We start from the raw sequence: 15,759 nt of genomic DNA, 5'->3' as shown, positions 1-15,759 counted from the left end.
GTAATTAAAAGCTGTAATGTCTCCATAAAACTGACGGCCAGATATAGAGATAGACAGGAAAGGAGGGTGGAAAGAGGTGGAGAACTGAGAATGAGCTTCTGGTGGATGAGTTACTGCAACTGTGCACCAGATGTTTTCGAGCATCCTTGTTCAGAGTTTCTTCTTTTGTCCACAAGTCAGATTGCTGGAAGAAGGCAGCATACAGTCCTGCTCTTAACTATCTTTGCCACATCCTCCTCAATGACATGTGTGTTGCGCCAGGCTCACTGAGTGATATGTAACAAGCAAGCCAATGTCATTCCTATCTGAGACAGGAAAGCAGTGGAAAGAAGACCAAATAAAATCATTTTCAATGTGGTGACTTGCTCTGCATGTGAGGTCTACTTTATTGTTTCTTAGTGACTTTTACTTGCTTCTCACGGGCTGTTTGAGAATGTATGCATATGGTTCGTCATCTGCATGATGTGGGATATGATGAAAGTTTTGTGGCCAACAGGAGAGTTGTCAGCAGCACTGTAGTGGAGGTCTAGCAGACTCTGACCAGCTGGGGTTATCTAAATATGAGGTAAGAAACGCTGACAAGAAGCCTTACGTGAAAAAAAGGGTTACATCGATAAACAGACAGGTGACACATTGAAGCAAGCAGCCAGAACACCTTCAATGTGCTTTGGCATTGATTTTAGGTGTTGAGTTTCTGGCTCACCATGAGAGCAATACATTGTTACAAAGATTTTTCCTTATTTGGTGGAGTGGTGTCTCCAAAGTTGATCAACAATAGTACAAATTACACTGAGTTCAAATGTGTTTTTAAATCATCATTAAACCATCGAGTGATCTCTGTTCTATTTCAAAACATCTGCTTCGGTTACTGTACTAATTTATTTACGTTTCACGCTTTTATACAACCTGTAGCCTGGGAGTGAGTTCTTGATGTAATATGTTTTTGATTGAATAACTCCATCTGCTTTAAAATGTTAACCAGCAGTTTAATAAATAAAGAGCAACTGACCAACTGATTAACCAAGCATATTTCATCTGAGCATTGAATGATGTTGCCCTCCAATGAACATCTCCATTCTCAGATTTAAGATCATTAAATTCCAATGTCAACATTTTAAATGTTTCCACCTAATATTGTGACAAGGCCAGCATGGAGGCAAAGAAAATAAGGTTGGTCATTTTGCAAATGTGGGCACGTGGTCATATTTGAAAGAGGGCTGTGTGTGCTGTTGAAGATGTAAGCACTGAGACTCTATTCAGCACCAATCAAAGCAGCTCCTCTCATTCCCTTTAGGTGTGGTGCATGAAGAAATTACTGTGGGAAATGTATATCGGGAGCGGCCCAGCGGCTTGAGTGGTTAGCGCATTGGCCTCACAGTGGGGGACCTGGGTTCAAATCCAGGTCGGTCCACCTGTGTGGAGTTTACATGATCTCCCCGGGCCTGCGTGCGTTTTCTCTAGGTACTCCCATTTGCTCCTACATTCCAAAAACATGCATGGTAGGCTGATTGTACACTCTAAATTGCCCATAGGTATAGGTGTGCCCTGCGATCAGCTGGTGGGATCAGGGTGTCCCCTATCTCTGGCCCGAAGTCAGCTGGGATAGGCTCCAGCACCCCCCATGACCCTAGTGAGGATAAAGCGGGTCAGAAAATGAATGACTCAATGAAATGTATACAGCAGATCCAAAGCATTGTCACTGCTATTTGCTACTCTGGCAACGAACACCTTACATGTACAATCCTTCATTTAGCTAAGGTTAGCTGCTGTTGACAAAGTCTGGTCACCTCATTTACTGTATGTAAAGTTGCACCCCTGCTTATTTCCAGTATGTCTTACTAGCTGTATATGGAATGATTTTGAAAACTAAAAGTGATGATAATGAACCCAATTTTTTCAAAGGTTCAAGGGGGTCTTTAGTATTTATATGTCCTCGCTCTGATCAGATTGACCAGATTTATGATACATTCTGTGGCAAAAAATTCTAATCAAAGAGACACCTACTAACACAGCGTATGGTTGCAGTTTTGCGTCATTTTGAAATATACAAATCATTACTAGAACACATTTAGCTAGTTCATTAGTTTGAAATTCTTTGATGTTTTGCTTATCTTGAAGACAGAAGAAATAATCAGCATACATTATACAATTAGATCCCTCCTCTATCAATAAATCACCATCTATTCTGATCAATTTTTCAATAAAGGTTTTCAAATTATTTTTTACCCAACTTGGGTTACTCTATTAATGGAGGAGCTTCTCTAATAGTAATATCACAACAGCGAATTAAAAGTGCAATATTTGTTGTCATTGCATAGTTGCAGATAACTGTAATAGAATAACAATATACTAGTCTTCTTGGTCCATCATAGCAAATAAGGATACCCGGGGGCTTGAGTCTGACGTACAATGTGCATTGTGCCACATGATGGAAAAAAAACAAAAACTGTATGAACTGCCCATCAAGTGTGACACTCTCCCGCATCTGCTTCACATATGCAAACATTTCATCCAAAATATCAGCCCATGCACTGCCCACTAGGGTGAACGAAATTGCTCTCATTTATGGAGCATGGGAAACATTCTACTTGTTAACAGTATTCCTTGCTGCATTGTTCTTTCTTGCAGTTTGTTCCTATTCTGAATTGCACGAAGAAGGCAGCCCTAATTTCATCATCTCTCAGTGACGGATCATATATCATATATGGTTGAATATGATCCTAATATTCACACGCGATACCATCAGACCATAAATCTGAACATGGGTGATGGTGGAGTTGTCCTTTGGAAATGAGGATTGTGTTTTCATCTCATCTGCTCACCTATCCCTCAACACACCTCTAATCTTTTATCCTGCACTGAAACAAGCAAATAACAATCATATGGAACATGAGTCTTAAATAGATTCCACAACAGGCCGCAGTGGGTGCAGCTTTTCATTTCATCAGATCCAGCACAGAACAACAATGTTCTTGCTGAAACAAACAACACCTGACTGCAACCAAGTGGTTACACTTGTAAGACTTTAGGGACGAATGTTGAGCATGTCTACTTCACAGTTCTGAGTTCGAGAGAACAATCCCTGGTGGGGTTCGGCCCAAATGCATGGCCCGCCACTGAAATAATCCATCTTCCAAACCAGGATTTGCATGAAAATGGCAAGGAATTTAAAACATGCCTTCTTTATCCAGATCCAAATTGGCCTTACAAGAGAGGATACTTTTGGGGCCTTCCACGGCGAATACTGTAGCCTCTAGGTACAAAATTTTCCTAAATATATATATATATATATATATATATATATATATATATATATATATATATATATATATATATATATATATATATACATATATATATATATATATATATATATATATATATATATATATATATACATATATATATGTATATATATATATATATATATATATATATATATATATATATATATATATATATATGTCTTAAGGTACAAAATTTCCAGGTTACGAAAGATTTTTATATGCTAATGAGTGCCTTGAGATACGAAAAAGATCCAAGAAGATCCAAGTTCCAAAATCCCCCAAAAAGTAAATGCATTTCCTTATTTGTTATTTTAGTTTCTGGTGTCTTCTGATGAGAATAGTGAATAGATATTTATATTTATTAACACACATGAAATAACCATTGTGGTGGCAGGACCTGTGGGTAGGCGATTGGATATGGCGAGGATTGGCTTACTTTGATGCACACAGTAAGAAGAGTGTGTCTGGTTACAAATCTGTGAAATCAAATCCCTCACAGCAGCCTGATTTGCAGGTACAGGTATCAAATCCATTAGCTAAATCTAATTATATCTTACATCATTTCGATCTCACTTCTGTGACTTTCAGTTGAAATAGGACTCAGGATCTGTGCATCGGCATTTTTGTTGTTCACAAAAATAAGCACGTGATGTTTTAGGCTGTATCATACCATGCACAATAATAGCAGAAAAATGCTTTGCCATATAAAAATTAGAATTGTGCAGAATGCAGTGCTTGCTATAAAGCTACTGTGGCAAGTGGTATCCCAGAGTAACAAGCGATTCAGTTTACACTGCGGAAAAAATGTTTTTTTATATATAATTATGCCTGATATGATTATAGGCGAGCTAGGGTCCAGCACCTCCATAACCCTCATGTGGATAAGCGGCATGGCTAATGGATGACGGATTAAAGCTTACTATGACATGCTAACGATTTATTTCAATTCAATTAAATAAATACCATTTTTATTAATAATTAAGCACCTGGAGTTTTGTTCATTGTGTTTTGTCTACTATCTTTTTATTATTATTATGAAGAGCTTTTGAGTAAAAACTTCTCAAATTCTATTTTAGAGTCCAGATCTGTGTTATTTATTATATATTTAAAAATATATATCCATGTTGTAGGGTGGTCTCAGGTGGTGCACCTCTGCAAAATCACATGGCCATCGGAGATGCTGCCTTTGATTGGCAACCCAGCGTTGTGGAACCCCTTTTGTAGACGGGGGACCGGAGGGTGTGTTCCATCTACAAAGGGATGACACTCTTCAGCCTATTCGAGGGTACTGGAGAAGGAAGTCCATTTAGAAGAGCAGTGCTGTTTTTGTCCCGGTCGTGGAATAGTGGACCAGTTCTACGCCCCCAGCAGGGTACTCACTGGAGCATAGGAGTTTACCCAAGCAGTCTAATTCATGTGTTTTGTAAATTTGGAGAAGGCATTTAACAATGTCCCTGAGGATTCCTGTGGGAGGTGCTCTGGGAATATGGGGTATCGAAACATCTAATAAGGGTGATTCTGTCCCTGGAAAATGGTGTCAGTGTGTTGTCTGCATTGATAGCAGTATATTTGCTTTTTTTTCCTGTGAGGGTTTAACTCCACCAAGGCTTCCCGCTGGCATCTATTTGCTTTCTAAATTTTATGGACAGAACATTTAGGTGGAGCCAAAAGTTTGAGTGTCCGGTTTGGTATTGCATCTTTGCTTTTTATTGATTATGTGGTTCTGTGGCTTCATTAGGCCGTGGTCGTCAACTTTTGCTGGAAGGGTGCATAACCGAGTGTGATGTCGTCAGGATGAGAATCAGCGCCTCCAATTCTAAGATCATGGTCCTCAAATAATGATTCGCGTAAGGGATGAGGTCATTTTCGAAGTGAAGGAGTTTAAGTATCTTGGGGTCTTGTTCACAAATGCTGGAAGAATGATGGTTTTTGACCTCAGTATTGCATCTTTAATTTACATTGATTATGGCATTAATCTCAAGGCAATGGTTGCTGGGAAATATTTGCAGGGAATGCATTAATGTCCATCAATATGGAAGAAGATCACTACTACTCATCTCACCTTTCCTCTTTTCCTTCCCATCAGATCACAACGCGCAAAGTACTGCAGCATCTATTAATAAAGCCTATACAAGTTTAGCATTTCGCAATACCCCATGAAAAATTGACTACTGAACTTGGCGCAGAATGCAAATGTAAATTTAGACTTCCTAATTTCTCAACCGATTGACCCTAAAATATGTTTTTCACAACATGGATTAAAAATTTATATTAAATAAAATGATCAAGCACACAACTTTCATTCATTCATTTATCTTTCGTACCGCGGATCCTCGGCAGGGTTGCGGTGGCTGCTGGAGCATATTCCACCTGCCGATAAATATATGATAATAAATTCCCTATTTTACAATAGAAAACACGATGTAAAGGACAAATACATTTTTAGACTCAACAAGTGGTATTTACCATAATTATGACAGCACATGAAGGCAGCTGTAACAACAAAAAAACCCTATTTACGGCCATTTCGGTCAGTCACCATGATCAACTAGCCTTACCTGAACTAGAACTGATTTATGACAGTTATCTCTACCCACCGTAACAAGATTGCATTCAGATGCATAGCACTTAAAAACCATGAAAACTTTTGCCATTGCACGTTACAAGATGGGCGGCCCGGCAGATGAATGGTTAGCACGTCAGCGTCACAGTTCTGGGGTCCTGGGTTTGATATCAGGTCTACCCGGGCTTGCGTGGGTTTTCACAAGGTACTCCGGTTTCCTCCCACATTCCAAAAACATGCACGGTAGGCTATTTGAACGCTCTAAATTGCCCCTGGGTATGAGTGCGAGCATGAATGGTTGTCCGTCTCCTCGTGCCCTGCGATTGGCTGGCCACCAATTCAGGGTGTTCCCCACCTGGTGCCCGTAGTCAGCTGGGATAGGCTCCAGCACCCTGTGTGACCCTTGTGAGGATAAGCGGTTCAGGGCAAAAAAAGCGTTACAAGATCAGAGGGTGGGTTTGGGGGATGGATCATCAGAAGTTATACAAAGGAGCTGTGGCCAATCCAGGCACTTACTGGGGAAAGGGGAATGCTTTGGAGTAGTGAAATTTTGGGCTATGTTCATCTGAGTCTGTGCATGTGCGTGAGTGAAGTCCATGACATTCCATTAGTTCCTTGGTGCCTTGTACAGTTTTGTCCCACAGTTTGCAACACAGCCTTTTTCTTTTCTCATATTTGATGCACTGGTAATGTATTTGTCTGTAATTTTTGTAAATGAAGGCATTTATATCTCAGCCCTGTTATGAAAATGGTTGTTACGTGACTCAAAGGTTCTGGCAAGCAAACGAAATGTATATATCACTTTTTTTTCTTTCCTTTTAGTACTTTCATAGTTTCTCTTTTTATTCGAAGAGAATCTTCAAACTCTGGTCTGTATTGTTATACACGGCGAAAGGTAAAATCATTTATCCTAGATATCATATAGAGAAGTATAAACCAGCTGGTGGGAGCACAATAAATCGCCCAACATCAAAAGTTTACTTAAATGCAGCTTGACAGTTGGATGAAAAAAAACATATGGACGATACCACCACATATTTTATACACCCTCCACATAAAGGATGAACCCTCTTCTTTAGGGCAGAGTAAAGAATCAAGACAATGTTATTGTGGCAACACCAGCTGAGAACAGCTAATGAATCCCAGCAGTGTGAGCAATGTATGCTGTTTACAGTGACCTGCAACTTATATGGAACATATCAGACACGGTTTACACCACTTTAAACATTTGCTATAAAAACAAGTTGCCTCTTGACATTACACGCACTTTAGTTGCCATGCTTGTGTCTTGTTTCTCAGATGGATTAGATCATTCCAGACACGAGAAAAAGAATACGATCAGCCACATCGTTCTCGTGCGTCTCGAGTCGATTAAGTTTGAAAACAGAGATCCCTCAATAATGTCCAGTGTAGTTCAACTGCTTAGAAATGCAAGCTAAAGTGATCAGATGAGCATTACCATCAGTAATATATATTTACCTCTGCTGCTTTGTTTTAATTCCTCTCTGTTTAATCCACAGAATCCATATGGGGTTATAGAGGTAATCCTGTGCTTAACAAACAGGGAATTATGCAGATACTAATGTTCATTTTTAGATTATTTTCCACATTTGACTGCTATAAAACCCTTTTTATAGATTCCAAAGCTTATATTTCAAGTACTGAGGAGCTGGGGGTGAATAGAGAGGGATTTTATCTCGTCAAACTGGCTCCAACATGCCTCTTTCACCTGCATTTGAGAAGGTGGGGTGTTGTGCAATATGAATGTAGATGTTATGTCTTTTGGAAAGTGATTTCTTTTACGCACAGCAAGTCAATGTCTTTTGGTGTTTTTGCTTCTCTAAACTATTTATCCTTCGCAGCCGAGGCTTTTCTACATTGTATTTATTAAAAGCAAAGAGTTTTACGTGTCATTGGCTTTTGTCAAGTGGGGATTTTCACAGGCAGTTAAGCAGTGGGGAATTAATAACACATGCCCTAGTCTGAAATGTACCTCTATTAAAACATGTCACAAGGTTAGGAACTGCTGTGATGGACATGGTGACACTTTTACATAGAGCTTTAAAACCACACAAAAGAGAAGTTGCCTTTAGTGGGGAATCATACTGAGAGATTTACAGTGACCACATTAGTGGAGAACAGTAGCATAGGAGGGTTGGACATATGGATCCTTGCAGCTCATTTCTAAGAATTGATTTTTTTTAAATAGTTCTGCAATTCAGATTTCACAATCATACTTTCATTGGGATCTTGATGCCAGACATAATTTCCCCAATAACCATGAATGCAAAACAATATTTTGAATAAAGATAGTAGTAATGTCTCTTGAAAAATGTCAAGTAGGCAAGGAAAAGGCTTTGAAAGGTATGTGAGTGTTGGGGTAGAATTTCCCCGACACACAGGCCTGGATTTAAGAAATACATGTGTGGTGGAATCACACTTTCCAGCAGCATCGGCAACAGCATTTGTATCATTGAAATATGAGAAACCAACGGCGTTTATTGAAGATTATTAACTCTTTCAACACTTCAGTTAATCGTGCTTTGCCTAAATGTGCAGCATTTTCCTCTCTCCGTTGGATATTTTACTTTCTGTATTTGGCAGCCTAAATGATATCTGCCACTGTAATTGCTTCCTTATTTGAGGAATAAAATACTTATATTTGGTCGATCACGGTGCAAAGTTTACAAGAGAGTGCATTAATGTTTAAGACATTTATTTTTAAAGCACTGGAAAATGAAGCCGTCACCCCAAATAAGGTATTGAGCTATTAAAAATGGCAACTACAGATTCGACTCCTCATTTAATGACCTGACACGTTTACAGTGTGGACCACAAATATCTCTCAAACTGACAGGAGGAAACAGTGGTGACCATTGAGGTAACCTGCAGATTGCTGTTAATATGGGGGAAGGAGAGTTGGGGAAAAATATACCTCAGAAAAAGAATTGCCTTGAGCTAGCCCACAATGGAAAATGACTGATACAGTATTCTGCATGGAAACACCACAGAAAGCTTCAAAATCACAGGCTAAGAAAATGTTTATGGTGTGCCGTTTCATGGGACAGGTGGAACTGTGAGGTCTGTGGAATTGCAAGTGGACTTTTCTCTTTTGTAGCTACAATGCAAACCTTATATTGAATAATTCATGTAGTGATCATTTTAACACTGCAGTGTGGAATTCCTACCTCTCCGGCAGTGTCTCATGGCCATTTTGCATCTGCGGGACTCAGCAATAGTGGGACACGGTATTGTGTCCTTGGGAGGTTTCTTCACAATGTGCCGCGTCCTCGTCTCAAGACCCCACCTATAGCCGCATGTTTTGTTTCTTCTGGCACAAGCTCCCCATTCACTCCACTGCCCAACCTCGCAGCCATCTAAAGACATACACACAATAATATTCAGGCATAAACGAGTGGAAAATCATTCTGAAACAAGTCACAGACTCCAGTTATTTACTGTGATGCTGCCTTGTTGTGCACGGTGTGCTTGTTTTCGGTATATATGAGAGGAAACACAAAATCATTTATTTAAAAAAAAAGTTTTAAAGTGTTTTCACCTCCACATTCCATGGAATCCTCGAGTGGTGCAAAGCCCTCTGGGCACTTGTCATAGCATCGCCCTTTGTGAAGGTAAAATCCCAACTTGCATTTGGTACAGAAGTCTTTACTGAAGCAAGACTCACAGTTCTCTATCCTGCACCCTGGAGAGAAAAGGACATACATCAGAGTGCATCCAATCAACCCTCTCATCTGAATGTATCAAGCAATTGGGTGTTAGGAAGAAGCGTTTGTGAAAAAAAAATCATACTTAGACTATGGCTCTCAAAGGAACTGCCAGTGTCCTACATCTCAGACTGACTGACAGTACCTCAGTAGATTGCAATCAAGCAACTATCTGGAGATACATGTCAAGTAGCCATAAAGCAGCAAAGCACAATTCAAGTCACAGCAGTGTTTAATTTTCAAATATAAACATTGAACTGGCTTATAATTCCTCCAAGGAGAGTGTAAGCCAATTTGTGATTAAATAAATACTGTAACATTAAACCAACAAAACTAACTGAGCTTTCAGTGGATTTAGCGTGAGGTACTAGACAAAGGCCAACAGTCAGGCTTTTTCTAGATACCGTAAAAGCACATTTGAGACCCTCCCATTAAATGTATTTGATTGCATAAAGAGTGACTATTCTCTATTTACTGTCAATCAACAAACAAACTGAAGTGTCTCCCTCTACCTTATTGTAAACGTAGTGTTTGTAATTAAGGATTTGCTGACGCAGTTGCTTGTTGGTTGTTTTCATTTCCAATTTCTGAAAACGAAAATGTAGATAATCGTGCACCACACTCAAGTGAAAGGAACCATACCGCTGAAAGAAAGGTTGACAATGGTATTCTGCAGTAGTAGGATGAATACATATATACATGCCTTAGGGCTACAAAGGATGTGCCACTGCTGGTGAACGATGTCAAGTTTGTGTTACTAATGCCCTGTTTCATCTAATATGGCTGTATGGTGGATATTTTAGGATTTATACATAAAGAAAAAGGGATTACTTTTCAAAGATACAATAAGGGAGAGGCAGGATAGATATTGGGAAATTTGAGATGCCTTCCAAATGGATAATCCCTTACAGACCGACCTAGTACAGCATGTTATATTGTAAAATATGCACTAATACCCATATAAGTAGGTAGTAAGGACAGTGCCACTGCAAGAGTACCATGTTTGTAACTACTACTAGTTTAATGAAGCAGCTGTAAACATAACATCCTAAAGTTCCTTAAAGGGTGCAAACATCACTAGACTCTTTAATAAAGATGGAAGTAATTACGCCAAACATGTCAGGGAAAGAAAAATAACCCAAAAAATCATCACGTGTTAAAAGGAACAAAACCAGTCAAAGAATACTAAAGAAAAAAAAAGAATTTAAACAATTATAAATAGACAGTCTTTAGTTAACAACACAAAAAGAATGATACCTACAGTCATTCTCACCACTCATTGGTTAGTATTTGGGGTCTCACGGCATAACAAGAAGTACAAAAAGTAGGGGCATTGCACTGCAGGCTTCTCTCTTTTAAATCCCCAGGGTTGAATTTGGAGCCAATTTAAGTGATCATAACCTGATACTGTATTTAGTCAGCATTACAGCAACTTATACAACACACTACAAACTTGGCGGACAAAATCAAGGCTCTTTGCTGTATTTGAATGAATAGAGAAGGGGATGATTACGGCACACAAATCTTTTCTTAGTCGGAAATAAAGTAGAACAACACCACCATCCTATTAAGAAATTTGAAAGAGTAAATTCTGCCTTGTGTTGCACACGGTATGTTTTTTATTTATGTGCCCTGCTGCTTTTAATTTCATTTATGACACAAATGAATCAGTGTCAATCAATCAGTAAACTAACATGTTTCTGACTGAAAAAAAAGCTTTCTACTTTAGTACAGCCATCATTTGACTTCCTTAGAAACTGCTATGGTACAGTGAGTCCATGGTGCTTGTGTCCTTTAAGTCAGTGCAATTGAGCATGAACTTTTTAGCTTTTGGGCACTCAAACATGATTTTCTATCATGTGAAAGTGGCAGAGGCAGGCGGTTGTGTTTTTATCTGTGACCCTTACAGAGCCCATAAAAGGGAAGTCTCTTACAATTACACCCCTTAATTACACCATCTCCAGCTAACCATCAGGCCTCCTCCTCAACATTCCTCCAAAACGAGGGGGTCCCTTCCCACATAACTTTGAAGCCTAAAGTATGGCCTCAGCCCACTGACTCTAGTCTCACGCTTTCCAGAGCTGTGTAAACAAACCATGGACACCCACATATTCACAAACACACATCACAATCAGACATGGTTTGACCAGGTCAAATGTGTGATAAAGGTTCATAACAGTGAATAGTGTTGCAATGAAAAATGAACATAAGTCAATCATAGATTTGGTTACTTCACATCCGATAATGGTTAGTTTTCAGTAAAATTATAATTTGACATAATTACTGTGTTTTTCTTTCCTGTGTTATTATTTTAATCCATCCGTGACCACATGGCAGCACAGAAGTGTCGAGGAACGTGTTAGTATCAAAGACCGTCTCTTTTTTTCTCTGCTACACATCACCTTCTGCCCGTATGATTGTAAATTGGGCGAAAGGTGATGTAAACAGAGTAAAAATCAGGGGCCATTTGGGAAGCTAATAATTCACAAAGCAAATTAGTAGACACACACCACTGTGTTCTACCCTTTACACCTCCTAGGCCTGTCATCACTAGCGAGACTTGGCCTCCTCCCCCCAAAATAAGATGAATAATAAGGGAGAAAACATCTGGCAGTACTCTCCAAACACTCACTGGCTATTGCACAACCCTCAGGTATCTACTGTCAATACAAACTAGATATAAGTCAGTAACATATATTTTTTTAAAGGCTTTAGCCAGGCAATTCATAAAATGATTGGGACATTTGTTTTTAAATAAAAGATAAGTGAGGATGTCTCGCATGTGAGATTGATGGCATTGTACCATTGATGTGGCTCCTTGAGAATTACAATGTAGGGGAGGTTGAGGTCATCAGAGAATGGAAGGAGCTCAATTTGACATGTGACTATCACTCTCTCTAATTATCAGGCAAAAGGCTATCTATGAAACTGGACAATCTCCCCCACTGAACACTAGCAAGGCTGGTGGTCGAGTCAGTAGATTGTTCAACAGCTCCAAAAAACAGACAAAAGGGAGCGGGTTCATTTTCCCAATGGGATTAACCTTTTGACCACCTTTAAAGGCTTCATCTAGGTGCCTCTGGGAAACTAATGAGAAATAATGAGGTCATTAGATCTCACTGATGGCCCGGTGTTCCTGGGACTTAAACATATTATCATCATTATTATCTTTCTGCCTGGTCCTGCCTGTGAGTTGAAGTGTGAAGGCAGGAATATGTTGGCAGTGTAAGAGGAAATTCAAAAGCTGCTTAGGCAATGTGATTTTTGCGATGTCACACTGGGTGACTTTTAAATTCAGATGCATTCCAACTTGAGATATGAGTCATCAAAAGTCACTTGTCATATGACGATACTACTTGCTCGGCAGAGGCATCGGTTTAGAGAGGAAGGGTACCGATCGTATCAAGGACATGCAACACCTCACGTCAGATAGTCATTTTTTTAGTCTTTGCACTTTGACTTTTAAATTCAGATGCATTCCAACTTGAGATATGAGTCATCAAAAGTCACTTGTCATATGACGATACTACTTGCTCGGCAGAGGCATCGGTTTAGAGAGGAAGGGTACCGATTGTATCAAGGACATGCAAAACCTCACGTCAGATAGTCATTTTTTAGTCTCTGGAGGCCAACAGCGTCAAGTGTAATCATGCAGTTTGTTTATACAAATGATCACTGCTTAGAGGAAAGGGTGCTATAATATATTAGAAAAGTTAAATTAATCTTCTGCCTTCCAAACCAGGCATTTTACATATCTGAGCAGGATATGGTTTTTCAGAGCACTCATCTCAGACTCCTCCTGAAAGCCAACCAGACTTGATGTTGCATAGCATGAGTGTCCATTTCCTAAAAGGCCTGGCAATGGGAAAAGGAAAACAAGTCCTATTTTTTCCATTCTTTTGCATCCAAGCTGAGTAGAGCAGTTCCGACCTACTCTCTAGGCCTGGGGTTTGGCTGACAGGGAAGCTTTGGCTTTCCTCACTGCCACTCAGCCATGACACGCGGAGCTAAGGATGGCAAGAGTTCATGGCGCAGGACAGAGCTGCCATGTTCTTCCCAAATATTTCCATGCAGTTTTTTTCCACATGGGTGCACCTCTACTTGCCAATGTCAAACTAGGTGACGCGAGGGTGGTGTTCTTGTCAATCATAGTGTCCTTCAGAGAGAATGACAACAGAATACATTTAGTAGTTCTGTATGATTTCTTGAAAAAAAGAAAATGTAAAAAATAAGTAAGTCATGATCTATTTTAGTATTTTCCCAGTCCGCTCCAGCACTTGCAGACACCTCAGAAGTTCAGACAGTGGTCAAGCACAAACAGTATTTTTTAATGGTACAACATTCTGCATATTTGGACATTTCAAAAAATCCCAGGAACAGGGCTTGGTTTTGCCATTAAACATCTGCCAGATCTAAAATTGTGGTTAGTAAAGTTAGGATGATTAAATGTCCCTTGATAAAGTTATGAAGCCAAAAACAACTGGTCACTTTGTTGGTCAGGCAATGTAATGGAAATGCCAGTAAACTTGAGAATTGAATTAAAAAAAGAGGTCTTGAATGAGAAAGATTCAGAAAGAAAATATTCCTATCTTCCGCATATTTGGCATGCATTGTTTCCCTATTATGCATGGCTGTCATTCACTGCAAAAAGAAAAATAAACAGCTTGCCTAGAATGATTTTGAAGTGCACTGATTTATACATAAAAGAAACACCTATTTTCACACATACTTTCACAGCAAGTTATTTTTCCAAGATGTGATAACTGATGTGCTCTGACCAACCTGGATGCTGATTTGCAATAAAAATATCTGTCGTTTTCATTTGGTTACAGTCATTTGTTGACTTCCATCACCTAAAGTGGTTGCGGATATGGTAGATACTATTTTGACACTGAAATCCACTATATATAGAAACGGTATGATGAAATGTGACACAACTTGGGATGTACATAAAGCAACCCTTTGTGTGACAAGTGCTACAAAAACATTAGTGTGTACTATAAACTGACACAAATAGACATACTATATATGTATGGGGGCATCAGTGGGTGGAGAATAATCAAAGGTTGCTTTGTAGCCAGATTTTTTTTAAGGATGGGGGTTCAGAGCTTATCTTTTTTTATTGTGATTACAGTCCTAATATTGTAATTCAAGAGGACACAGTAACGGATAGGATTACATTTATAAAGCCAAAATCCTAAAAGCGCAAAAGCAATGTGTCAGCACCCCCTATAAATTATACTTTAACAACTAAAGAGCTTAACTTAAATGTGTTCAACAATTTATACTTTTATCTTAAAGTTAAGACAGAAACGTATTTAAATAAAATCTAAGCTCTTGAGAAATCATGGTCTATTATATACTTTTTTTTTAAACTGGCCTCATATAGCCTTACGAAGCCAGATGCATATATAAAGAACATCGCCATTATCTGCATATTCCAATTTAAAAAAATGAATGTCCCAGTAACTATGTAAATATTTTTTGTCTAGCTTCATATATCCAGGCAGTCCACAATAATATAAGATCATGCAAGATAACACTATGATGCATTGATAAGCTGCTGGCTGTGCAAAGTTAAAAAAAAATCTCATGATAACAGAGATGTAAATGCAGCGTTTAAAGCCTCCCCAGAAGCGTGGAACACAGCAGTTGCACCACGTCACTGGACAACATCTGTTATTCGCACACTGTGTTTGGAACCCTGCTTACTTGCAACTCATTGCTGGTCCAGGAGTAATATTCACGGACTCAACTCTTAGTGTTAGAAGAAATACAATATGCCTTTTTCTGTATGAAGTGCAGCCATCAAGTAGTTTATGATGAGTGAAGGAAACTACGGAAAATACATTAGATGGCATAACTTAAGCCATGTTCACAGAAGAAAAGTCTTAATCATTCGAATTTTGTGATTTAACTATACAATGTAGCATATAGGTTTGTGTTGTACATATTTATGTATAGTAGCAAATGGATGAACTTGCTGTATGTCATGATCGATAAGAAAATATGTGAAGTTCGTGGAAAATGTTAAGAATATTGTCCCGTTATAGCATAACCTATGTTCCGCTATTGGAAACTTGATGCCAAAGTTTTATTTCCCACTAGACTGAAAATATTTCAAATATTTGTCGTATGTTTAAAAAAAAAATATGGGAACAACATTTCAACATTTATTTCTAGG

General features: G+C 38.9%; 1 protein-coding gene across 2 annotated transcripts in view; it reads right to left on the bottom strand.

The window, feature by feature from the left end:
* The window catches only part of rspo2 (R-spondin 2), a 58,227-nt gene that overhangs the window by 14,533 nt on the left and 27,935 nt on the right, over positions 1–15,759 (bottom strand). For both annotated transcript variants that reach the window (XM_077598801.1, XM_077598802.1), the window contains exons 4-5: positions 9,410–9,553; positions 9,039–9,227 (exon numbers count right to left, since the gene is read on the bottom strand). In XM_077598801.1, coding sequence (XP_077454927.1) covers positions 9,039–9,227; positions 9,410–9,553 — 333 coding nt within the window. The remainder of the gene's footprint in view (positions 1–9,038; positions 9,228–9,409; positions 9,554–15,759) is intronic.

This window comes from Stigmatopora argus, chromosome 4, assembly GCF_051989625.1.
Source record: "Stigmatopora argus isolate UIUO_Sarg chromosome 4, RoL_Sarg_1.0, whole genome shotgun sequence".
NCBI lineage: Eukaryota > Metazoa > Chordata > Actinopteri > Syngnathiformes > Syngnathidae > Stigmatopora > Stigmatopora argus.
Note: the sequence above shows the minus strand (reverse complement) of the source record. Positions and strands in the feature narration are given on the sequence as shown.